General features: G+C 42.4%; 2 protein-coding genes across 2 annotated transcripts; one reads left to right on the top strand and one right to left on the bottom strand.

The window, feature by feature from the left end:
- Positions 1-12086: 12086 nt before the first annotated feature.
- irx4b (iroquois homeobox 4b) lies at positions 12087-14831 on the top strand. Its single transcript, XM_070922257.1, has 6 exons — positions 12087-12131; positions 12459-12647; positions 12981-13093; positions 13528-13684; positions 13983-14136; positions 14248-14831. The coding sequence occupies exons 1-6, from the start codon at positions 12087-12089 to the stop codon at positions 14829-14831; spliced, it is 1242 nt and encodes a 413-aa protein (XP_070778358.1).
- Positions 14832-21326: 6495 nt separating this feature from the next.
- ndufs6 (NADH:ubiquinone oxidoreductase subunit S6) lies at positions 21327-23117 on the bottom strand. Its single transcript, XM_070922059.1, has 4 exons — positions 22974-23117; positions 22569-22622; positions 22048-22170; positions 21327-21463 (listed from the first exon to the last, which is right to left on the bottom strand). The coding sequence occupies exons 1-4, from the start codon at positions 23115-23117 to the stop codon at positions 21395-21397; spliced, it is 390 nt and encodes a 129-aa protein (XP_070778160.1). The 3' UTR covers positions 21327-21394.
- Positions 23118-25425: the final 2308 nt, after the last annotated feature.

Genomic DNA, 25425 nt, shown 5'->3' with positions numbered 1-25425 from the left:
AAGGGATGAGACATTTCTCCTACTTAAAACAGAATAGATAATGGCCCCGTGGATTAATTGGAAAATATTGTTTTGTATTGGATTGGATTGGATTGTCAAAAAGCTGTTTTCTCGTGAAACACTGATGATCTGGAGATACATGGTTTTCAAGGGACAAAAATGATTTTATGCTGCTAATGACAATATGACTAATTAATTCTACATATACTTCTATTTGATTCAAACTACCAAAATGTACTGCTGCGACAAGCACTCCTAAATCAGGCTCCAGGCTGGCTTCATTGTCCATCTAGTTTAGAATCAGAATCAAGTTTTTTGCCATGTAGGTTTTAGGAATTTGCTTTGGTATACTGGTGCAGAACAATAAACATAGTAAGTAGCCATAATTAGTACAAATTTGCACTTCTCATGCCAGAAACCAATTTGTATCTTGTATCAAAACACATACATTCACCATCACCAAGGCCTACACCCATCATGGTACATGTGTGAAAAATGTACTTCACAAAATGTCATCCTCCTCTAACTCTAAACCTTAAAAAAAAAGCTACAAATAGGCTCAACATTTGGCCGTATCATTTATTGAATCATTCATTTAAAAAACATTAGCTTGGACCTGTAAAGCTGTTTCTAAGGGATCTGTGACCTACAGTAAATACGCTGTAAACAGGCTGCAGTATCGAGCTCATGCGACACATATTACTGTAATTTTTTTCTGAAAATATAATTGATTTTCTTTTGGGATGCTGGATATTTCCTTCTGCTGATGAGGCACAGTTTTATTTACCTATTAACAACCTTAAAGGAATAGCTTGCCATATTGGGAAATACACTAATTTGCTTTCTTGCAGAGAGTTAGGGTGCACATAACCACAAAATGTTTGGATTAAATAAAGAAAATATTAACTAATTAATTAGTGAGCTTTAGGGGGGGCTGGTAGATAGATTTAAATCTTTGGACAGAGCCAGGCTAGCTGTTTCCCCCTGTTTCCAGTCTTTGTGTTAAGCTAAGCATATTTACCGCACAAACATGACAGTGGTATGAATCTTCTCATCTAACTCTCGGCAAGAAATAAACAAATAAGCATATTTCATTAAATGCTGAACTATTACTTTAAACCTGACCGTTGTGTATGAGGTGTGGGAAAATAGGGAAAAAGTCGTCGGTGGTGTGTTTCTGGTGCTGCAGGTTTTCTCCTCTCTTAAAAAGTCTGTATTTCTTAATTCATAAATCCATCCACCCATACATCCCCTCACAGACAGAGAAAGAGTCACAAAACAAGAGATAGAAAGAGCAAACCCGAGTCTAAAGAGAGCAAATGAGAGAGGGAGCGAGAGGGAGAGAGATGATGCAGGGAGAGCTGTCATTGATGTGAGAACAGCATGGAGGGAAGCCAGACACTTGAGGCCATTTTCACTTCCTCTGCCAACTCTGACAGACTGCCATCAGCACCGCTGAGGAGGATATCAGCCACTCTCTCTCTCTCATACACACTTCACTTTTTCCACACTTCATCCCAGCCAGATCACACTACTGTTCTTCCAAGTGCCCAAACAATATGTTATTCTTTCAAAGTTGGATATCAGTGAGCTTAACATGATGGGGCTGAAAATGACATCAAATGGCCGTTTTAATCAGTTACACAGCGTGTCCAAAACATGTTGTTTTGTTATGAAAGGAGTGGAAAAAGTGAGCAGATCCAAAATATGATTAGTGCTTTCTGGCGGGTGCTGCCGGAAAACTTCTTCAGAGTTGCAAGTTTGTGCTTCATGTCGGTTGTTTGTCACCCAAGCCGCCCCAAAAACTTTTCAAAAATAGAACTGGTACACGCTGTAAAAAGCCATAAGTGGGGACAACAGCCACAGCTAATGCTCCTGAATAACACTCTTTCTATGGAGTTTCTAGAGTCGCAGCAGCCCCTCAAACTCTCAGTGTGAATAGAGTCTTCATTGGAGCTTTGGTATTCTGATATAGGCTCTTTGGTGAGTTCTAATCCCTATTAAAGAGGTAGATTATGGAAGGGATTTGTCTTTGATTTGCCTGTCCCACTGCTCTTTTCTGCCAGCATCTCTCTATATATCCTTCCCTCGCTCTTTTTCTCTCTGCCTCTCTGTCTGTCTTGATGGGATGGTCAGGGATTGAACAATGATTGCCTCCGTGTGTCATCCCCCTCACACTCCCACCCTCAGCCGTCCTCCTGTGATTATGGCCACATGTATGAGGGTCCCTGGTTGCCTGAATAGATTTGTTAAAGGCCCCCAGTGGATGAGAGAGGCCCAGGCCCCGTAGCCTGGCCCTCGTGTGCACATCTATCCCCTTTCGAGGCACTCTGCATGGGGGTGAGCTCCCTGCCAGTCCCCCCACCACCCCTCCCTCCCACAGTGGTTACCCTTCCTACTCTTCCCCGCTCCTCCGCCACACAGAGATAATCAGGCTTATGTAAAGACGACGTGCTCTTTTGACAGTCATCAGCTCATCAGTGATCCAATCAAGCCCAAATCCGCTATTGTTCGCCGCTGAAAGTGTCTCAAATCCGCTTGTGCAGGAGAGAGGGGCTGCGCTCTTTATCCTGCCAATCACTCCTGACATTCCTGCCCCTGTTGCCATGGCCTGGGGTCAGAGGTTGAGAAAACAGAGAGCATGAGCTGACTCGGGGAGAATGGTGGGGGCGCTAAAGGAGGGACTCGCCGCGCAACGGCCCCATTGGTCAGCCAACGCAGGGGGTAAATGTAGACAAGTTAGGACTCTATAGCCCCGCTGAGAGGGCCAGCCGGACAGAAAGAGACATGGGCAGGAAAGGAGAAAGAAGGGGGACGATGAGGCAAAGAAAGGGCCACGGGAAGAGAAAGAGGGCAAAAGAGGTGTGTGTGGAGAAAGGAGGAAAAAGAGGGTTAGGGAGGGACAGTGTTTGATCGGCAAATAGGCTTTACAGAGCTTGACCTCGAGGGGCTTGCAGAAGAAAAGGCCTGACGCACAGTTAAAGGCTGTGGAGGAGAAATAATGAACATGCGAGTTCATATTTCTTGAATTTGTAATGGATTTCCTCCACTTAGAATGGAGAAATTAAGCGAGGTTGTTTTTTCTCCCGCAGCAAAACAACTCACTATAATTAGTTCGATATTGCTGGAGCTGAAGAACAAGCTGCCAACGAAAAAAGAAAGTTTGATGCGTGTGTGTGTGTGTGTGTGTGTGTGTGTGTGTGTGCATGCTAGCTGCGGAGCTGTAATTTGAAATGGAAATGTACCTCCCAACGCAATGAAGCTAATACATGTCATCGCAGGATAAGGGGGCACTGGGTTAAATCTGTTGTAAAGAATAATTTTCTGTACCCAATGTATACGTAAGTGAGCAAATGTTTAGCCTAGACAAGATATCATAGGGAATTTACGCCATTCACTGTTCCTCCATAGGGATTAGTGGAATTAAGCGTTTACACAAAAGCGAAGTATCAAAACTCATGGGTAATTCAACAAGCGCCACAATTCGGAGTTTACCGAGTGCTGCTTCTTAGCCTGCCTTTATTGTGGCGTTGCAGCTGCGAGTACCGTACAGACAAATAGCAAACATTGTCAGTGGCTTTTAAAGGGGACAAATTTAATATACAGGGAAAATACACACAACAAATGCTATGAAAGGGTGGGAGTGATAAGTCTTTTCTCTTGTTGTCTGCCCATTCATGGCAATAATCTGAGAGAAGAAGCAGATTAGGACAGAGGGAGGGTTCGTGGCTGAGCGTTCGCATCGCTGGCTCCTTTCAGCCATTTTGAAACAATGTTTATCCACTGGTTTGTTATAGTGTAGCAACTTAGCTTAGTGTACTGCTGTGAGAGTCCTGAGGGGGCTGAGGACTCGCTGCGTCTTTGTTCAGCATCCATTGAGACACTCTGGTGTATTGGAGCAGGGCGGAGAAGCTGCACAAAATTAATTCATTCATGTGATCTTTGCCGATTTCTCCAATTTGTGTCTCGGTTTGTGAAATATCTGGGACATGTTGTGGGGAATGTGCTCATCAAAGTCATCTTGTAGGTTTGTACAGTCATTGTTAGCACGTGAGTAAGAAAATTAGCCCTTGGTTTGACCCAAAATCATACCTTAGTGGCATTTGAACTGCAGAAGATTTCTGTCTTTATCGATATTTTTGTCTGTCTTTAAAGAAAAAAGCTGCCACTGCAGGAAGATTATTTCAACCTGTTTGCAATAGAAATCAGCTTGTCTCAAGAATGTTCTTGAAATGAGTGTCAGTGACTTTAAAGAAGACAAACGGTCTCTTGGTTCCAGAATGTTCTCATTGCAGACAAACAGGTTAGCGACGTGGCTCTAGGGTCAGCCGGTCCAGCACTTTGGTGTTTTCACTTATCCAATGAAATATCTTTCATGGTACCCAGATGATGTATCCTAATGACTTTTCCTCTCGCGCCACCATGAGGTTGACATTTTTTGGTTTTGAGTGTAATGTCTAGACAAACTATTGGATGGATTGCCATGAAATTTGGTACAGACATTCACCTCGCCCTCAGAATGAATTGCCTTTTGGTGATGCCTTAACTCTCCATACAGCCCCACCATCATCAAAAGTTAACTTGTCCAGTACTTTGGTTTACCTGAGAAATCAATGACATTCCCATCAGCCTCAGCTGTACTTTGTGTTTAATGCTAATTAGCAAATGTTAGCATGCTAAAACTGAGATGGTTAACTTGGTAAACATACCGGCTAAACATGAGAATGTTAGCATAGCTGTAGACTCTTAGTCTTGTCTTAAAATAAGTAAAAACAAATCTGCCAGTGCATCAAAACTATTTCATCCTGTTTCCAATGCAAATTTAGGATTTTGTGTTGTGTTTTGTGAAAATTCTCAAACTACATTGATTTATATTAGAAATAGATTTTAATTGTCTCATCGGACTGGAAAATGTTGAACTTGTTTTAAGAAAGTGACACATTTTGGACTAAAAGATAATAATAGATAATAAAAAAATGACAAGATAAGAGGAGGATTTTGTCAGCGTACAGTAACCCGAGTGCAAAAAAACCCTCTGCTGTCTCTCACTGTGTTGATAATTATAGATGACTCATGGGTCACATATCTTCACAGTGTAATTACACATGAGATGCGTGCATGTGCATGCACACACACACACACACACACACACACAGTCATTCTACACACACACAGTTGCAGGGTAATGTGATTCCTCATTCATCTGCCCAAGTCGTTTAGGGTAATAGAGCTTAATGGAGTATATTAACCCTGTCCAGCTTGCGTCCCCCCCAAGATGTGTGTGTGTGTGTGTGTGTGTGTGTGTTCATGCACGTGCACAGGGAAAGGGGAAACCTGCCAACTGTTTATCTGCAAGGGACACACACACACATACATACACACACACTGGGGGAGCAGAGATCTGGTTTCCCACTGTCACAGATGCTTACCCGCCTCTCCATTAGTGATGTGATTGGAGTGGACACAGAAAACCAGCAGCCTCGTTCCCACAGGGGCAATCTGAGGAAATTATTGCCCCGCTTCTCTCAGGGGAATGTCAACGCTCCAGAAAGAAGCACTTAATCGACTGCTATCACATGCAAGTCTCTGTCAACCGCATAGCACGAGTTTTGGAGCATTTGGTGTGGATTAATACTTATACTGTGAAATAGCGTGTGATGATATGTGATCAGTCACGGCACACAGTGAGAGGCTGTCTGGCATCAGGAGATCAGACACCCAGCGGCGTTTACTGGGAAAGTGACAAACGGATAATCACTGGAGAATGAAGATTGATACAATAGTCAAAATCTTCAGGCTGTTTTTACACCATTTTCTGTGCGATACCAAGAGAAAATCATTGTGTAATCTGCAAAGAACATTATGGTATTTAATCTAGTTTGTCTGTCCTCATTCAAACGCTGCACGAATGTGACATAAAAAAATCATGTGCATGTGATTAAGATGTGGCAAAAAAAAACATTGAAATAAAGGGCGTGAACTCATTTGGGAAGGATGTTGGGCGGCCAAAAGTCCTGGGAGGTCCAGTGAGAGACGTAACATGAACATGTACGCATGCAGACAAGCAGACCTGCTGTACTTTGTCTTTGGTCGGTCACAAAACTGTGGGTGACCTTTTCACCTCGGTCAATAACAACTGAAGTTGAGATCACTGGCTACCCTCAGGCTAACACCACCACACACACACACATACACACACACACACACACACACCCCTCATCACCACCACAATGAGGTTGTAGTTCCCTTAACCACCAGAGGATGGCATCTGAGGTCTAAGCAGTGGTACTGCAGCAGTAGAAGGGGGAAAATGTAGCTCTCATTTCCCTTTTCATGGAATTCCCCAATCTAAGAATCTAAAGAGGACACTGGTGTAATGCTCTGAGATTAAATGGGGTCCACAGTTTTCTAAGATTTTCTAGAAATATTCACTTTGTAAATTCCATTTGACTTACTGAAGTTCATTCATGAGGAAATCTAAATATTCCTTGGTTATCTTTGGTCTTTTAAACCAAAGACATAGCTCAAGTAAATGTCATGCATTCAGACTTTTACTTAAGTAAAAGTACAAAAGTATTAGCATCTAAATACACTTTAAGTACCAAGAGTAAAAGTACTCACTGGGCAGAATGGCCCATTTCAGAATAATGTATTGGATTCTAATTACTGACGTTGCAGCTTGTAAAGGTGGAACTAATTTTAACTACTTTATAAACTGCCAGGTCGCTTGTAAATTGTTTGAGTCTCGGAGACCTTAGCTGTAAATCATTGCGTTCTGTATCTGTGATTGGTTTGCCTCCCAAATCCCAAACAAGTCTATTTCTATTGTTGAGGTTTTATATCAGTTAATAAAAGTTCTAACAGGGATTGAATGACCCCAAACACAAGTAACGTCCCTATGTAGGACATTTCTTTGTCTGTGGAATTTGTTCATGCACAGGACATAAAGCATCTAAAATATAAAATATTTGCTTTCTGTAATTTCTGTATTTCACCACCTTCATCAGGTGTGCAAGCCCAGTTTGTGGACTGCTGGATGTGTAAATAACTGTTCACCATATCAACTTAAAAGGTGGTGATATGTCAATGTTGTGTTCACAACTTGTTTCCACCGCCACCAAAGTGGCCAAAAAATCTTGTTATTGCAGGTTTAAAGAAAACAATTTGGTTGATTTTGAAGTAATTATTACTTTTACACATACTGTACAGCAGCGTGGGAACCCAAACAATGAGGAAGTAAAGACAATTTCAGCAAAGCACAACAGAAAGTCGATGATAAAAAAAAAAAAAAACTGTAAAAATAAATGGTCAGAAAAACAGGTTAAAAAACGGGTTACAGGAGCAGAGAGAGAATCTAAATGACCAGAAATCAAGAGAGACCGAGAGAGATGAACAACAAACAAACAGATGGGGTAACAGACAGAGGATCAGTGAGAGAGTTAAGATAGGTTAAAGTGTTTGTTAAAGGCTCTATCGGTCCCTGTGGACTGAGGCCTGAAGAGCTGAATAATGTATGTCCGCTCCCGGAGTAATGAAGTGGAAGTGATAGGGAGGAATACGGCTGGCCTCCCAGGGCTCAACGCAAACTGTACACACTCTTAAGAGCTGCCTGTAGCCTAAACCCGTCTCCCTCTCTGCCTCTGTCTGTCTCCGTCCACTTCTCTCCACGCACGCACTTACACACACGCACTGCACAGCGGCTAAGAGGGTTAGCTTGTCTCTGTTCCCGTATCCTACATCATTGATGAGGAAGACCAGGGCATTTATAGTATCCCACTCAGAGCTCAGCAGCTCCAGAACTTCCATGAGGCTCTTATTAGCCTGGAGCCGAGGAGCAGCAGATAGCATGGCTGCTGCTCAGTGGTCAGACAGGTACTCGGTGTTGGCAGCCTTGTTTGTGGATCAGATCGAGGCCGGTTTGCGCTTGTTCTCGGTTGGTGCTATTGTGCTTAACAAGAGGCAGCCGCTGTAGGCCGTGTCTTGTGGTGAAAAGAAAGGGCTGTTTTCTTTCCTCATGATCCATTTATTGCCTGTCCTCCTCTGTCCTCTCCTTTCTCTCTGAATATCCGTCCTTTTTCTCACCGAGCAGAGGTGGAAACGTTACCTCGTCTTACCCCTGTGTTCATTTGTCTGATGGTGGAACACTGTGAGCAGAGGAAGTCTTGCATGGAATTGACTTTTCTCTTCATTTTGTTTCTCTTCGCTTCTGAACACCTTAAGAAAGCTGTTTTAACAAAGTTTCAGGAGGAAGATCACATAGGTTAACACACAAATACTGTCTGAATACGTTTCTTGTCTTTTGTTGTTGTCAGTTTTATAAAGAGAATGATAAAGAAATAGTTTGACATTTGGGGGGATGCTTAAATTGGCTTTCTTGCTGAGAGTGAGATGAGAAGATTGATAACTCTCTTATATTTGTCCAGTAGATGTAAGGCCACTGCCAGCAGCCACTTAGCGACAATTTGTGGTTTTATGGGGCATAGGTGTTGCACCTATTTCTTGACGGGGCACAGTGACTTCCTGGAGTCTGAGGTTGCCAGAAACCAGCGGCGACTCCAGGAAGTCACTCTGTCCTGCACATAATGGTTGCTCAAAACTTAATTACGAGCAACCAAGTGCGAAAAGCTGTTCCCATCAGTCTGAGACGATTGCTACCACTTACACACACAACTGTCAACAAACCGACGGCAAAATGGCTGCAAAGGTACCATCACTGGCAGTTACATCTAAATAATCCAAAAATCCAATATGAACACTAATGCAATTAATTCAGTTCCATTCATTCTCAATGACCTATAAACAGTTTGTTTGTATCTGATTTAAGTTGCAGATGAACTGCTCTGAACGACACCACAAAAGTAGTTAATTTAAGCTCTTTGAATTATGAGACTGGAAGGCTAGTAGTGGGCCAAACATCTTGGAATAATGTGTGGACGCTCCCAAGTTGGAATAATGGGAGTCGCACTTAGTACGAATAGTTTGTTAGTATGTAAGCATGCAATTTTGAACACAGCATAAGATTGGCTCCCCCAAAAGAAACAATAAGGTCATGTTTTCACTCCGGTTGTTTGAAGGATTGTCACTTCAATTTGGGCCCTTCAGCACCACCCACTGAAAGACTTTTTCAAGGTAAAGTAGCTAAAGCCAAGATGAAGGCTCAAAAAGCATCTACATGTTAAACAGTGATTAAAATTGCATAGATTTCAGACTTTATGGTAGAAAATATTCAAATGCGGCACACTGTGATTGAAGGAACTTGTGATTGGAGTTGTTTGGCCCTCTCTTCCAAACACTTTCAGCGCTGCCTGGCCCTCCTCCTCCTCTCACATTAACATGCTTCTATCATTAACCCCCATGCCCCACCTACTGCATAATAGCTAGAGTTGGATGCAGGAAGGAGAGAAAAAGAAAAATGTTTCCTTTGGTTTTTTTTCTTTTTTCTTGAGGAGCATCTTGAATGAATGATTGATGTTAGGGGAGCAGGATCAGAAAGATATAATCACGGTCTAACGAACGCAGAGCCTTAAGAAATACATACTGGAGGAATGCCATAAATTTATAAACACATCATATATTAATATATAAGTAGTCAATTGAATATTCAAAAAGAGGGAAATAACATAATCTATGCACCTCCATGTGCAGTGCATGCGTTACATTCATTCTTTTTACCCGGGAAGAAGGTAACAAAAGCTTGGAAGTTAAACGCTGCCCCTCCACAGTCTGCTCATTCATCTACACCAAGTTATTTTCCCCATGAACTATATGAAACCAAGATTGAACACAGTCATGTTCATTGTCAGGGGCTAAACAAATTGCCATTCACTGTGAGTGACATATGTTTTGTGTGAAGACGTGCAACGGCAGCACGGGGAGACGACTTTATTTCCGAGCTTTGAGCACAGATGAGGGAGAGACAGTTAGTCCATGTTCAGTATATGAGCACCTTTCACAGGACAAATGGAATGTCAATCAAGCGCCGGTACACAGATGCTTTCTCCCCGGTGGGGCCCGAGATGCTTTCTGGTGATGCAGCTCTGTTGTTCCAGCTCTACTCTGGGTGCACTGGGAATATTTTGTCCTTTTACCCCTCCACATCCCCTCGCTCCATTTCAGATCCCCTGACTATTAACGATTTCCTCTGCTCCCCAAGTTTGCCTCTTTAGGCTTTCCCTCCTTTCCGCATTCATGTCTTCATGTTGGATTTCTTACACATAAAGTTTCTTTCCCGGCCCTCCTTTTGTTTTTGCTTATTCCTTCTTTCTCTCCACAACGTCTCATGGATTTCTCATTTTGAATCTCACCTCCATTTCCTCCAATATAAGGGGCTGTACAACAATGATTAGGGTGGGGAAGGAGGATGATTCTTATATTTAATTTTATAAAACAAAAAGACTCTACCCAACATTGTCATCATCTACTTTGCACCACAATACACTCCCTTCAAATATCTCAAAATAACATATTTGCTTGAATTCGCTTGAATGCTGCGCCTCGTTCACTCTGAACATAATCCAGCCAGCGATTACGATTGTCACCACAACGTTATTGGGAAAACAATTTAGTACAATATAAAGGTATTTTCTAGGAGACAGGGTTGCAACCGTCGTATAAAAACATCTGAATTAGATCAGATGATGCTATAGCTCGACATGTATGAGATCAGATGTCTGACTGTTGGTCAGACGTTTCTCTGAAGCGCGCAGTCGAATATATCTATCAAAGCCATGTTTGTGATGTAACTATTTTTTTTTAACAATAAATCTCAAGAGTTTAATGAATCTGGAATGAGAAGAAAAGATTAAAAGAACTTCCCCAGCTGTCCCAAAGAAATTCAGACTAACCTCATCACCAGAAATCTGACCACCTCTCCCTACTAATAATTTTCACACAGTCCCTAACTCCTCTCCTCTCTGTCTCTCATCATTCTACCCCTAAAATCCTTTATTTCTGACATTTTTGCGCAAACATATCCAATTGCTTTTAACACGACCAACTCCTCCAACATTTTGCTCCATCCCTTTTACTCTCGCCCTAGTCTTTACCCTCCCCTACCTGTACAGATCTGAAGGTGAAGAAATGAGAAGAAATGAGAGAAATGTTTCCACTTCACCAGGACGGCTTAAGACTGTTATTAAAAACATGACAAGCCATTCACTTGGTAAAGGTGCTTACTCAAGGGAACGCTGAGAGTGTTTATTCTTTGATTAATTTGCTTGGAGGAGACCTGAAATTTCCCCACTCATGAATATGTGGGTGACAGGGAGATTTCTCCGTGCTGACAAGTTATCTAAACTACAGGGCAAAACGATTATGCTAATATCAGGTTGTAGTCATCAATCATCTTATGTCAATGTGGTGTCAAGGCATCACGTTCCTGATCCCCCCTCTGGCCATAGCAATGTGTGTGTGTGTGTGTGTGTGTGTGTGTGTGTAGGAGTGTGTGTAGGAGTGTGTGTGCGTGTGAGCATGTACGCAGCTGTGTGTGTGTGTGTGTGTTTATGTGGAGAGGAGAATTGATCACATTCTCATTACGCCTCGGGACTGTTAGGGGAGGGGGTTGCACTTGCGCTTGCGTGGAGCTGTTCTCCCGGATAAGAGCTGAAAGAAAACTGGGAGGGAATTAATTAAGTGAGTTTCCTCATCTTGATATGAACACCGGGCTACACACACACACACACACACACACACACAGAGTCCGGGCTGACGTCACACAGAGGCGCCTTAAAACCAAAGAGCGCATCACCGGCAGATGCATGGTTTGATCACACGCTCGCTTTGGATTGTAAGGTAGCAGGGATACTGTAGAGGCTGCAGCAGCTGGGTGCACCAGGCGGAGCTGCAGGGGAAGCCAAGAAGTTACTTTTCAAGACTGTTAATCGTGGCGCGTAAAATGAAAGTGGTGCGTAAATGTCTGCGCGCCCCCATTTGGATGAGGTGGTAGATCCAACGTTTTAAAAGCAGAGAAGCTGACTTGGCAAACTAGCTCTGAACTAGTGTCAGAGGCGAAAGTCTACTCTTGGCACGGATGCTGTTGGATGTCGCCCCGGGTCTGCGCTCCTGCTTTCTTTGATCCTATTTGAGCCATGGCTTACTCTCCGCTGGGATACTCCTACTCCACCACGCCGCAGGTACACTCAATACTTTTAGCACGTTTTTAGTTCTGGAAGTTGTTGTAGATGATAACACATAGACTACAACATGTAACAAAATCACAGAGGAGCTCGGCAGCATTTGTTCTCTGGTCATGTTCTACTTTTGTTTCTGCAAATACCTGAAATCAGAACACCCAACGTTTCTCAGTTATATGAGGAAACCATAAGAATAAAAAAGAAGAAGAACTAGACTTACTGTAGACTGTAGACTTTGCACTGTAAGCGAAAAATACCTTTCAATATTGTTTCCACTGATAAAGCAGTGGGACAAATGAGGTTAATTTTGCAATTTTCTTGCCAAAGTTTCTGATGACCTCCAGCTCTCTGGCCGGTTGTCTGGAGCCCGGAACGCCTCCGTCACACACGGTGCTGCGCTCCCCGGGCCACCAGCTCACTCCTGGCACCGGCATTGGAGTCTACAGCGGGCCTTACCCAAAGAGCCAAGGTTACTATAACACCTGCACCAGCGACGGCGCCGCTCTCTACCCCAGAGTGAGTTTCACATTTCACTTGTAGTTCATTATAGCTGTAATTTTGCTTTATTTAAAAATGCGTAATTGCGCACATAACTAATTTCGGTAGACACATGCGGGGAGAAAGGTCGAGAAGAGAAGTGGCTTCCCTGTCATTTTGTGATGACACATTTTCTCTAGAATGAGATGTGAATATTTAACTCATATGAGGTAGAAAGAAATCGAAGTAAACAGGTGACCTCAGGCTAAAGCCAGTCTAGTATCAGGCTGCACTCCTGTGAAAACATGTTGGAATGTTTTAAGGATTGTGATTAAGCATATATTTATATCAGTTATTTGCCAATAATTTCAGGGGCCACTGGATCCCAAAGATGGAGCGGGATCCGTACATGTGGGGACATCTCAGACTCCTGCCTACTATCCCTATGAATACACATTTGGACAATATCCCTATGACAGATATGGGTAAGTCAAAGTCTGCATATTGACTGGGTGCTTTTATTGCCTTTAAATTAAACCATATTTTCTCAATTCAAAACTGTAATATCTTTGCGACGTCAGACATCTTCCACATAGGACTGCTGACTCCCTGATGAAAAATAATCGTAGTGTGTCTGTAGCACATTTATAGTGACTTCATACTCTTTTATGTCTTGGCATCATTACATAAGGATTACACTCTATATTATCCTTGTGGGGATTTAGTGTCTGGAACTGGTACAAAGTTATATTTTCTGCACTTTATGGTATGGTCTCTCTCCTAAGACATCATTAAGATATGATTTAAAGTCAATAGTTAACTCATAAAATAGAAAGGCCTTTCTTTATGGTAAATGTCCTTCACTTATTTTTGATCTGACATGGCTAAATATTATTTGGATTGTCACCATTTGGCTCAGGTACTCCTGCTCTGACGGTGCTTCCCGTCGTAAAAATGCCACCCGAGAGACCACCAGCACCCTGAAGGCTTGGCTGCAGGAACACCAGAAGAACCCCTACCCCACAAAGGGAGAGAAGATAATGCTTGCGATCATCACCAGGATGACGCTTACACAGGTAGGTTTTAGCATTTGCAATATTATAGATTTTAGGGCACTACGGATGAATATTCCTTGAAGTTTAGTTGCCTGATAACAGGTCTTTGTCTTGCTTTCTCTCGATCAATTTCTGGTAGTATTGAAAGATTTGTCCTTTCTACGTGTTTGCTTTACTTATTTCAAACTTTCTCTTACACTTTTTTCCTTCTTTCCTTCCTTCTATTCGATGTTTTGCCCTGTCTTTTGCCTTCGTCCTTCCTTCTCCTGTCCTTATGATTTTATGTTCCTTTCTGACCTCCATTCCTTCCCTCCCTCAGGTGTCTACTTGGTTTGCGAATGCACGCAGGAGGCTGAAGAAGGAGAACAAAGTGACGTGGTCACCGCGGGCTTGTAAAAGCTCTGATGACCGGGGCTGTGACGATGACAGTGACGAAGCTGAGAAGCCACTTAAAAACAACAAAGACCTTCCTGGTAAGCAGGGCCTAAATCAATCTGTCAGCACATTTTACTTGTTTCAAGGTTTGCTCAAAGTTTGATCAGCCTGCACACACTTAGTTTGATCTGTATCTTTCATGATTGCAGACCAACAGTGTGCAGACCTGCAGAGTGACCTTGAGGACTTCGACCTGCTGGAGTCAGATGGTTCTGAATGTGAACCAAAGCCACAGTTTCTTTCTGAGGACAATGACCCAAACCCAAACACAGACCTCCCACATGGGCATCTCTCACACAACTCAGACCCACTGCACGGAAAAGAGAGATTGTCCCCAGACTGCCCCAAACTCACAACGGTCCAACAACAAAACAGCGCCTTCTATCCTAATCCAGACCTTCGAAGTACAGACACCAAGCCGAAAATTTGGTCCATCGCTCACACTGCTGTGTCTTTGGATGCCAGCTTGCAGCCAGAATACCCTCCCTGCATGCTGGCGTCAACCGGGTCCTCCTCTCCTGTGTATCCATCGAGTATGGCGCTAACAAAGGTAGACAGGCAACAGGAATCACCAGTGGCCACGCTCAGAGAATGGGTGGATGGAGTTTTCCATGGTCCTCCTTTCCAACAGGCCAAACCAGCTGAGGTGTGGAAAGGCTTAAATGACGCCATGATGGACAGCAGAACACCCGGACATTCCTTTGAACTTGTTAGGTCTGCGTCATCTTTGTAGTCCGACTAACACATTGTCAACGGAATACTTAAAAGACTGCTGAACTTAAAACAAAAAGTCTATATTTTGTTGTTGTGACTTGACAAATTGACCGTTTGCTAAGCGCCACCCCCCCTTACTGTTACTGTTGCCTCCCCTGTCAAGCTTTCCATTCACCCAGAGCACATATGTAGTTCACATACACAATTTTTTGAAACAATGGGTCCTTGATTCCAGACAGGGGTAGACATAACAGGCTGAATCTTGTAGAAGGGGTCTTAAACATGCACTTGTTGGCTACATACATGATATTGTGCAAACAGGCCGACGCTAAAGCTTCACGTCACAGGCAAAAAGTCAGTATATCCTCACCACTTCATGATCCACGTAGAAGACATGCAGGCTTTTATGATGAGGACTAACCATTGACTGTATATAAAGATGGACGACATGACAGCTCCCTGAAAGTGAGGCCAAAACATCTGGATTGCCCCCTGGTGGCTGGCTGCAGTATAGTTCATAAGCCCCGCCCATTCCATGTTAGCGGATGGGACATGGGCCAAACTAAAAAATCAAAGTACACGTCACATACATTTTTCTCAAAGATGTTTTCCATCATTTTAGGTAGTTCAGTAATCATGCTGATGTTTGTTCAAGTGTTTCTGATTAGTGAAACGTCATGATTGCTGGCTGAGATTGACTGTGGTGTGCTTCCAATTGGGTCAGGCAGGTTTATGGGCTCCACTTGCCGATCATCACCGCGCAGACTCTGGCTCCAAATTATATTTTGGCTTCATATTTGTAAAGTGGGAGGAAGTGGAGACGCACCATCCATCTTTATATACAGTCTATGGGACTAACCAACGCATCTAGCAAATGTAACACTATCTCAGGTAACACTGGCTCAGATTAAGAGCAGGACAGAGCCGCTAACGTTAGCCAAAGCTCTAATAGCATCCAGGACTGACTTCCACACAATGGGAAAATGTAGTGTAACGTAACAATGTACCCCCACAAACAATGTTGCTAGTTACTGATGTGCTCCTTGGCTTTGGAAGTAATGCTTGGTTACTGTGGGCATGTAAGCTAGTTAGCCAGACATGCTAATGATTGCAGCTGATGTTAGACCAGACAAACACACTGTTTAATCTATTTCTTAAACTTTTGCCCTTGTGTTTCTGGTGTTGGAAAAGTTCGAAAAAAAGAAAGTTTGACCGACCTGGTGTGCCCAGTACGGTTGCTAAGCTACAGTATGATTGGACAATTGTTGTTCGGGGTAGGGGTTTAGCAAATGGTCAATTACAAATTCATGATCCTATTTTGGCATTTGGCAAACTCTTACGGGCCCCATTAATGGTCAAATGTCTTAGAGCAAACAAGTGTCTCCACACACGTCCCTGCAGCAAGGTTGTACGGTTCACGCACATGAAAAATATACAATATTGTACACTTGCACTATAGTCTGCACATGCACTGAGTCACAAAAATAAAAGGTGTATTCCGTAGCATGGCAAAGTTCTCTGAGTGTGCTCCTACGTTAGCCGTCCACTGTGCTGCAGCCACTGGTATCAGTTTAGATGATGTAAATTCTGTTCAGGAATAGTGGAAGATACCTCCGCAGCTTTGGATATGTCTCTCTCTGTGTGTGAGTGTTTGTGTGCGTGTGTGTGTTTTTTGAGGGGCTGAAAGGGGGGAAGTGGGTGGTATTCAGCCGTGACTAATGGAAACACACAGAGGAGGGTGCTGCTAAATTGTTAAATCGATGCCACTTCCACCTCGGCTCCAGATATAGCTGCAATCAGCGATGCGTCCCTTTTCATTAGGCAGCTTTTGACTTTGTCAACCTGGGACTGCAAGAAAATCCACCACGCACAAAATGCTTCATAAAACCTCTTAAGTAATTTTAAGTAAGTGTCCCGTCTTTATCCACTCCGGTGATTTTTTTCATACAACCAATAATGAGAAACATCATTGAAATAAACAGAGAAATGAGGCTGCAATAGGCCTAAATGTTTTATGACAAATACATTTCCATCAGTTTCAATTGTGAAAGAAAACTTCACAAATTTAGCACCAAAAACATTTAAACCAACACTTTCTAAAACAAAGCACATCAAGGAACAGTGAGAAGTAATTTTTTTTCACCCCCCATCTTTCTCCTCCTCCTGTTTTCGATTTAGGAAGGGTGATAAAGTATTTATCAGAACAGAGGAGGGATCTTCCTGGGCTTTGTATGGAATTAACCATTTCGGATTAAATAATTCAGGATGAATTCAACCGAGAATTTCATTCTGTTTCTGCCTCATAAATAAGTAAGATTTAGGATGATAAATAATGACATCTGACTTCTTATTTCGGTAAAGTTTTCTTTCTTCCACTCGCTGTCCGACAGGATCTCATTGTGGTTGGCTGCAAATGTATCTTTTCTTTTTTTTTGTCAGTTTTTTTTCCTTGTTTCTAGCTAAGTCTAATGCACTAGAACCAATTTTGTTTCCTTTTTAAAAATCTTGAGGTGGATTTGACTTCAAAAGAGGAGGTGGAGGTGTCATGAACGATATAGAATGGCAGTCAGATAAGAGGTTGACCCAGTGCTGAGTGGGGTTAAGAGATATAAGGTTATACTTGTTCTCACCCTTAGCTGTTTGAGACACGACTTGTCTCTTGGGCGCAGAGCATGGGGAAAACTGCAATAGTACACATATACACTGCAATTTAGTGTTGAGCATTAAATCGATCCAACTTTGATTCAAACTGTTTAAAAAAAGATGCATGTTCACCTTTTTCAGTTTTAATTAAGAATTGTCTTGAATCAGCATTCTACCCTTTTTCTGTTTTTTCAAAATAATGGCATTTGATTCAAGAGAATCCCTCAAATCTCAAAGCGTGGTTTGTACAATCCAAAGTTTTCATTGAATCAATAATCAACTAAAACTATTTGTTTAGATTTACATTTTAAAGTCAGAGCAGGTTTAACCTGAAGTGTAAACCTTCGATAACTGATTCTTTCGGCCACTTGAGGGCAGCAGAAAGAAGCCGTGATCACAGCACTAACGTTTTAAGATTATATGGTGAACTTGCCTATTTACACATCCAGCAGATATGATGCAACATTATCATTCATTTGGAGCCACATTTCTGGCTACCTGGCAAATGCTAAGTCCAATACTCACTCTCCTTTTTAGTTGGTCGCTACTAACTCTTTTTAGCTGAGGCTCATCTGTGCTCACCAGCTAGTCGCCAGCTTTGTCTGTCTGCTGTAGCCAACAACAACACTATGAGAGCGGTGAGACTCAACCGAAACAGTAGGCTAAACTGTGGGCCAGAAAACCAACACAATGAGCTGAAAGACGCTATAAATCTCAGTATAACTGAGGGGTGATAATTCTGTGGGTTTGTCCTTAGCGATAAACTTTCCATATTACACGTGATAATTTGATCGATTGCTATGATAAAAATACTGATTATAGCCACTTTAAGAGAATCCCTGAACCTTGTCAAAGTGTTCTTCATAGGGAATGATTATTATTAACTCTTATTCATTGGTAAAATGCATTTACATGTATAACTGACTAAACACAAACATTTTAAAAATGGATATTTTAAAATCAAGAACATCAATCAAGTCGACCTAAAATTCAAAAAACTTGCCTGTGACTGTTAAAGGATTAAATTACATTACAGCGTTTTCCAAATGATTCCGCTTCGAGAAGGTGTTAAGTGTAAAAATGGTGGCGTGAAGATGTTCAACACGTAGAATTATGATGCAAAACACTGTCAAAACTGGTAATAGGACCAATTTTTGGCCAGTAATTTACATTTCTTCTTGTGAGATTTACTCTCCATTGTCTCTCTCACACTCTCCATCTTCTTACACTGACCTCTCACACTCCCCCCCCCCCCCTTACTCCTCCAGCCATCACCCATCTTCTCTTCTTCCTCGTTTCCTTCCCATATCTCATTCTCATTCCCCGTCCTCCATACCCCCCCTCCGTCTCTCCCCCCCTCCTTCCCTCCACTCGTCTCACCTCTGCTCTGTCTGCTCTCAACACACAGGTCTGACACGAAGGCCTGCTCCCTGGGCCATATAATGTGATTAAGCCTCAGTGTGTTGCTGCGCAGGTCGAGAAATGTTAGACCCACTGTTTACTTCTCTGGCTCACACCACCAGGAGTTATTTGGCCCTTTGTGTCTTAAGGGACAATGGACACAGGAGTGATGGGTAAAGGACTTTTTTCCCACTCAGTAAAGTAACTCATGAACGTCTTAAATCAATTGTTCATATTATCCATTCTCTACTCTGTTACTCTCCTTCTGAATCACTTCTACTTTTAAAATTTCAGATGGAATGTCTTCACAGGAAGTATTGACAACTTCAAATTACTCCTCTCTGCACCCTCCGTCTGACACCTATTTCCTTTCAACACTGTCTGTGTCTCTGTCGCATACTTAAACACACACACACACACACACACTCTGGCATATATATACACACAGTTCTAAGTCTCTTGCGTCTTGTCACACACACTTTGGTTTCCGGGGCTATCAAAGTGCTGAGTGCAAACTCTCTCCCTCCAAAAACTGTCACATGTCGCCAGAGGTGTCTCGCTCCCTGCGGTAACCCTCTGAGCTCCTGGCACAAGAACAAGTCATTATTTCCATGGTAAAGGTCAGAAGCTCTGTCACCTGACTCTAAAGTGGAGCTGAGTGGAGTCGCCCCGAGACAATGACCAAAGGTCAGTTTTCTGTTGCCTCTCATACAGTAAGTATGGATTTGAGGAGGACGGGCTGCTCCCAGATCTGCCTATGAGCTCCTTTTGGTCACAGTGGCTTCCAGACATGGAGGTTCAGATAATTGGCTGCAGGGAGCTCCATAATGAGCCTGAGGGTCTGTAATATGACACATCTTCAAGGAGAAATATTTTAATAGGGCAATTACAGCGAGGAGGAGGATGTTTTGTGTAGAGTGAGTGATTGTTGTGGAGCGGCGCTGTGTTAAGGAATTCAACGGCATTTAACTCCATTATCTATTGTGTGGCTCTGCGGTGAGGAGGTTTTCAATATGGTTACAGTCTCATTTGAGCTTGTCTTTGTCTGAATGGTCTGACCCAACAGTGCAGGTCACCTTATGCTTAAGAGTTGTATTTGCAATTATGATGTAATATTATGCAGAAAGAAAGTGGATAACTGGATGTAGCCGTAGACACCTCTTTAAGGTTTAAGGTTGAATGTGAGTCCGCAAATTGGTTGAGTCCCACTTTATAATCTGGAGTTACTTGACACATATATGTCGGTAAAGAATTATTCTGTTGTTCTATTATGCTGGCTGATGCATTTAAGAGCAGTGAATAATTAAACAGTGCGGTTAAATCCAGCACAAAAACACAGGGCTGTTTAATTCAGCACAATTCATATGCTCAGTTTCATCTGAAGATTTTGCCGCCGGCAATGCCTCCAACTCAACCAACCACCACCTCTGAACCACTCAGACTTACCAACCGCAAGACCAACCAGTCAGCTCTCTGACACTGACCCGGCTCGTCTGCCTCATTTTAACAATGCACCTCTCTCCCCTTCAATCATCCAAAGTGGTCTGACTATAGATGAGGTTAACTACAGCATAAGCCTCACTTCCAGGAGTCACCAGGGCCAATTATATCAGCCTGACTACTCCTCCCAACCTGAGCTCTATGGTGTGGAAAATGCAGTTCCACTGGCTGCATCACTGGGGACAGAACAGGCTAGTGCTGTCTGGAGCCTGAGCCAAGCGCAGGCCAATTTGGCATGCAGAGGTCTATGGAGAATAAGCCTGATGAAATATATATATGATCTTCTTCAAACATGTATTGTTCCGCGCTACTGTGTCTTATCAGGCTGGCTCCCTCCTGATGTCTTCCAGGCTTGGCAGAGCGAGACTCTACAGCGCAGATTGTGTGGGGCTGATGCACAAGGAATGCTAAAGTTCTCTCGGTGAGACGAGCCACATCTTGCCTGCTTGTTGATGAAAGCAAGTTCAAAGCACTGCAATCACAAGCAAACGGTTATTCGTGTATTCCAAGATGCAGGAAATAAATAAATCCTACTCACGCAGATAACAATGGGGCAGGTGACATGCAGTGCAACTTTCTTCTTATAGTTCAGACCAATTAAAGTTTTATTGCATGCTAACCCCTTCAGTGTCCTTTCTAAAAACAAATAGCTTTGGTTTGGGCAATAGATAATGACAATAAAGTAAAATACAATCATAAAAACTTGGCTTTTATTTCTGTACAGAGCAGCCCTGTCTTTGTAGCACCAAACCAAACACATCTGCAGGGCACTGCTGACCTCTGCCTGTCACAGCTGGGAACTGCAACCAGTAATTCAAACTGGATCACTAACCCACACTGGGACACTTGAAGACACATTTGTACATATTCCCTTATATTTGTGGACACATTATCCATAGTTATCGATACCACATGTATGTACAACATTGATTCTCAACAGGCTTCAATAAGAAGAATGCACTCTCAGACAGAGGGGCAACATATAATTTATTAACCAATATGGCAATTTATACAGAGAAGCAAAGACAGGAAATGTTTTCAGTGATGATGCTTCTGCTTGAACTGTAATCCACAGTAGCCACATGTTCCCACCTTTGTGTCTTTATCCTGGAGAAAGAGATAGAAAACGAAAGTTAATATTTATAATTAACTGCACTAGAGATGATCTTGTCAGAGTGAGGTCACAATCCATGTTCACATAACATAAATGATTATTAGACTGAGAACTTTGCTATCTTACCACCCTACAAAGTTAATTCATTCAGATAAAACATGTGTCCAAAGGTAATACATTTATATGCACTTAAGTAAGCGGGTCAGTTTTCTGCAGTACCACATTTTCTTAAACGTTACTTAAACCAGAAACCCAGTTTCCTTAATCAGAGTACTGGCATTGTCTTCTTGGATCAAGGGGTTCATGCATTTCACAGCATTTTTACATTGAAATGTTTCCTTCCGACTGAGATGACTGGATCTACAAGCATACCAGTAAACCCAAGGAACATGTGCCACATTCAACCACACTTTAATCTGATTCACAGTAACCAAAGTACTGGCTGCTGGAAAACAAGCAAACAATAGCCACCATGACACAGAATGACTGATAAAAAGACACTGGCTGGACGTATCAGGTTTTGTCAAAATGGCCCACTTCACATGATTTCGTCATATTAGCGTATGCAGGCTTTTACCAGGTTGATGTAGACTTTGGGGTGGCCCAGGGCTCCTCCACCTCCATCACAGGACACCACTCTGGCCTCAATGTCAGTCACTGGCTCCTCTGCCACCAACTTGATGGCAAAATTCTTATTCACCTTGACACAAACAATGTGATTTCTGTCATTATCGGCTTAGCACAGCGAGGTTTAAATGGGGACCAGGTGATCAACACAGAGATTTGTGCTGAACTTGTTTTAGTGTAACATTTGAGGTAATGTGTACTGGTTTGAGCATATGGAGAAATTAGGAAGGGATATGGATTTGAGAACAAGATGTCGATGCTGACAAGATTTAAATATCTGTATCGCACAATGCCAAGAAGTATGCAGATTAATAGCAGGTGCACACAACACCAGTGATGCATTTTTCATATATGTAATATGTTATTAAGTTATGCCTCCAACACTCCTAGATATGTTCAGAGTTAAGTGGTTACATTTAAATTAGCTGCAATCTGAGCTTTATTAGGCTGGTATGTTTGTTTACTTCTTACCTCTTTCTGTCTGCCAACGAATCTGGCTCTCCTGGGATCATTTTCATCAAACACCTGCGAGGAAAACACAAATGAGTTAAGAACTGGAGTAGAAGACAGCGTCACATTTGCTACTGATTTGAGGTCCGTTTTGGAGCACTATGTTTTGTTAGCTGAGACAAGAAGCAAATGCATGCGCCCTTTTAAACATAAATATCTGTTGACGCTATATCAGCGGTGTTGCAATACATGATCGAGATTCAAATGTTAAAAGGAGACCGGTAAGAGAGAAGTCACTTGATGTGTCCGATAATGGACATAATGGAAATACTAACTATCAGCCATACTAACACAAGCTAAGCTAACGTTGGGCCACCCAGTAATACCACTACAAGACAATCTAAGATAAATCACTTTTAAGCTTACCTGGCCGGTGTGAGTAATGGCCTCGCCAGTACTGGAAACATCTAAGCTGTAGCGATGAACAGGTACAGCAGACAGCTTCAAAGGTGAAGCAAGAACCTTAGCATTTTTACTGAAGGACAGAAGCCTAGCCACTGCGGTCGCCATGTTTACAACAGCCTGTTTTCCCATGGTGCCTTGCAGAGTATACTTTAACGTGTTAGAAATACGCCCCGAGTTTTGTTGCTCAGGTTCAAAGTACTTCTATACTGTGTACCTCCCCCAACACGCTTTCCATTAAGCACTTATATTTAGATATATGTTATTAAAGATAACACGTAAGACTGCGGAGTTAGGCTATGCTAATGCCTACTGAAGCAAGATATGTCCAAAGCCAGGGAGGGAAAGTGTCTGAGAGGATAAACTGAGGGCATACAACTACTATCCAAACCGGAAGCACTTGTATGCTCACAAGCAAGAACATCGTAGCGGTCGCGTAGTGGCGATTAAAACGAAATATTCAGGGCCATATCCCCTGTTATAAACCTTCGAGGAATTTCTGAGAGGTTTGTATATGTTCTTTGATTTAGTGATACGACTTTGCGTCATGTCGGCCGTGTTTATGGCGCTAGCAGGTCAACTCTGACATGCTCGTCTCCTTGGCATGTTGCATAGCTATCCTACAGTAGCACCGGGCTGTAGCATTTACATGTGGAACCGTCTTTAAAAATGTCATTACTTTTGCTTTCATGCAGTAATTATTGCAGTATGAAGAAGTCACGTCACAATATGACATTAACCAAACCCCAGACAAAAGTATAGCCTTATGTCATAGAGTTGTGATATACATTTTGTAACTGTAATTGAATATGAATTGTCTCTCTCTGCCCCCCTCTGCAGCCTGTGACACCATGGCGCCTCTCCTCTTGAAGCACCTGGCTGCCTCCCTGACTCGCCAACTAGCCCAGATGAGCCGGTTACATCTGACCTTCTCCTCCCCAGCAGCTAGTGCTTACAGATGTCTCTGCACCCTCGCCACAGGTCCCCATACACTACTTTTGTCATCAGCCAGAATCAGCTCCATCCAGCCCCCCTCGTCCGGCTCCTCTGCTCAGTGTGGACCATCTCTGTTGGGACAGTGTCAGCATCTTTCCTGCATCCAGCCCTCTGCAGGGATGAAAACCAAGTCTGCCCTGAAGAGGCGCTGCAAAGACTGCTTCTTTGTTCGACGGAGGGGGCGTTTGTTTGTGTTCTGCAAGACAAATCCGAGACACAAACAGAGGCAGGGCTAAAATGTTGAAGGAGTGTTGAGAAGATTGTTTTGAGATTGTGGATATTTAGAGGAACTGTGCAGAAATAAATTGTTTGACTGAAGAATGTACGTAGCTCTTTTCACACCTATACTTGTTTACTTGTTTTTGTAGCAATGGCCAAAAATACATTCATTTTTATTATGGCATTCTGTTAACCATCATTTTCTTAAACTTCCACAATGGTAAATGGTAAACATAGCTAATATGAGATTAGTTTAAGTTAAGTTGAACTTCCAAAATGATCATAAAGCAGTTTTCTTAGTCAATAATGCCTTGAACATATACCGTAAATTATAGGTGTATGCACAAATATTAAGAGTTTGCTGAGAAATGAAAAAGAAAATGCATTTATCTGTTCCTCTTTGGACCTATGCTTGGTTTAGTTATTATTATTATTATTATTATTATTATTATTCACGTTTCACTGCAATCATCCGATTAAAGCCACAAACATTCTGCAAATTGGATCCTAGATCTAGTATTTTAGCACACAAACATTAGCCTGATTTATGTCAGATTCCTTTCCATCATTCTTCCACATGAGGGAGCCAAAGTCTATGCTACATGAATACAGGATCCAACCTGCCATGGAATACACTTGGTCACTTTTGTGACTGTGATTCCCTTTTTCTAACTAATTTGTCCCTGACACCCTGCGGTTCCTACAGATCAGTCTTCATCAGTGTCTTTACAATGCTGACTCACAAAAACTGCACAGAATCTTGTGTTGAAAGTTGTTTGTTATCATGGTTGCATGGTTTTGCAGTTCATCCTAGATTCTACGGCCACCTTTGTGTCATTGTGTTATTACTAAAAGACGGAGAAAGCACAATGTATTGACATTGTGCAGCCATGGAAACCTGACCAGTTTGAAAGGTGCAACAAACACTGAGCCTACGCCTGCCAACCCGCATGAAAAGTTGTCCTCAAGGTTATGTTTACTGAGGAACAACAAAACATCAGAATTAATCTTAATGTTTCTACATTACATTTCCAGACAGCGCAGCAGGATGGTATTAATCAAATATTTGCCACTATTCTATGGCATTTCACTGAAATACATAGTCATGGATCATACATGCTAGAAGCTTCGTGTGTGGCTCCAAAGATGTGAGTTAGTGAAATACTAATGACTGATCCCAACTGTGGGTCAGTGAGCAACT

The sequence above is a fragment of the Enoplosus armatus genome, chromosome 16 (genome assembly GCF_043641665.1).
Source record: "Enoplosus armatus isolate fEnoArm2 chromosome 16, fEnoArm2.hap1, whole genome shotgun sequence".
Lineage (NCBI taxonomy): Eukaryota > Metazoa > Chordata > Actinopteri > Centrarchiformes > Enoplosidae > Enoplosus > Enoplosus armatus.
This window is presented reverse-complemented; position numbering and strand designations above follow the sequence as displayed.

Coding starts and splice junctions, on each gene's coding strand:
- irx4b (XM_070922257.1), top strand. CDS start 12,087: ATGGCTTACTCTCCGCTGGGATACTCCTACTCCACCACGCCGCAG. Junction 12,648..12,980: donor GCGCCGCTCTCTACCCCAGA/GTGAGTTTCACA, acceptor CAATAATTTCAG/GGGCCACTGGATCCCAAAGA. Junction 13,094..13,527: donor TATCCCTATGACAGATATGG/GTAAGTCAAAGT, acceptor CATTTGGCTCAG/GTACTCCTGCTCTGACGGTG.
- ndufs6 (XM_070922059.1), bottom strand. CDS start 23,117: ATGGCGACCGCAGTGGCTAGGCTTCTGTCCTTCAGTAAAAATGCTAAG. Junction 22,623..22,973: donor CCATTACTCACACCGGCCAG/GTAAGCTTAAAA, acceptor TTTTCCTCGCAG/GTGTTTGATGAAAATGATCC. Junction 22,171..22,568: donor TCGTTGGCAGACAGAAAGAG/GTAAGAAGTAAA, acceptor GTTTGTGTCAAG/GTGAATAAGAATTTTGCCAT.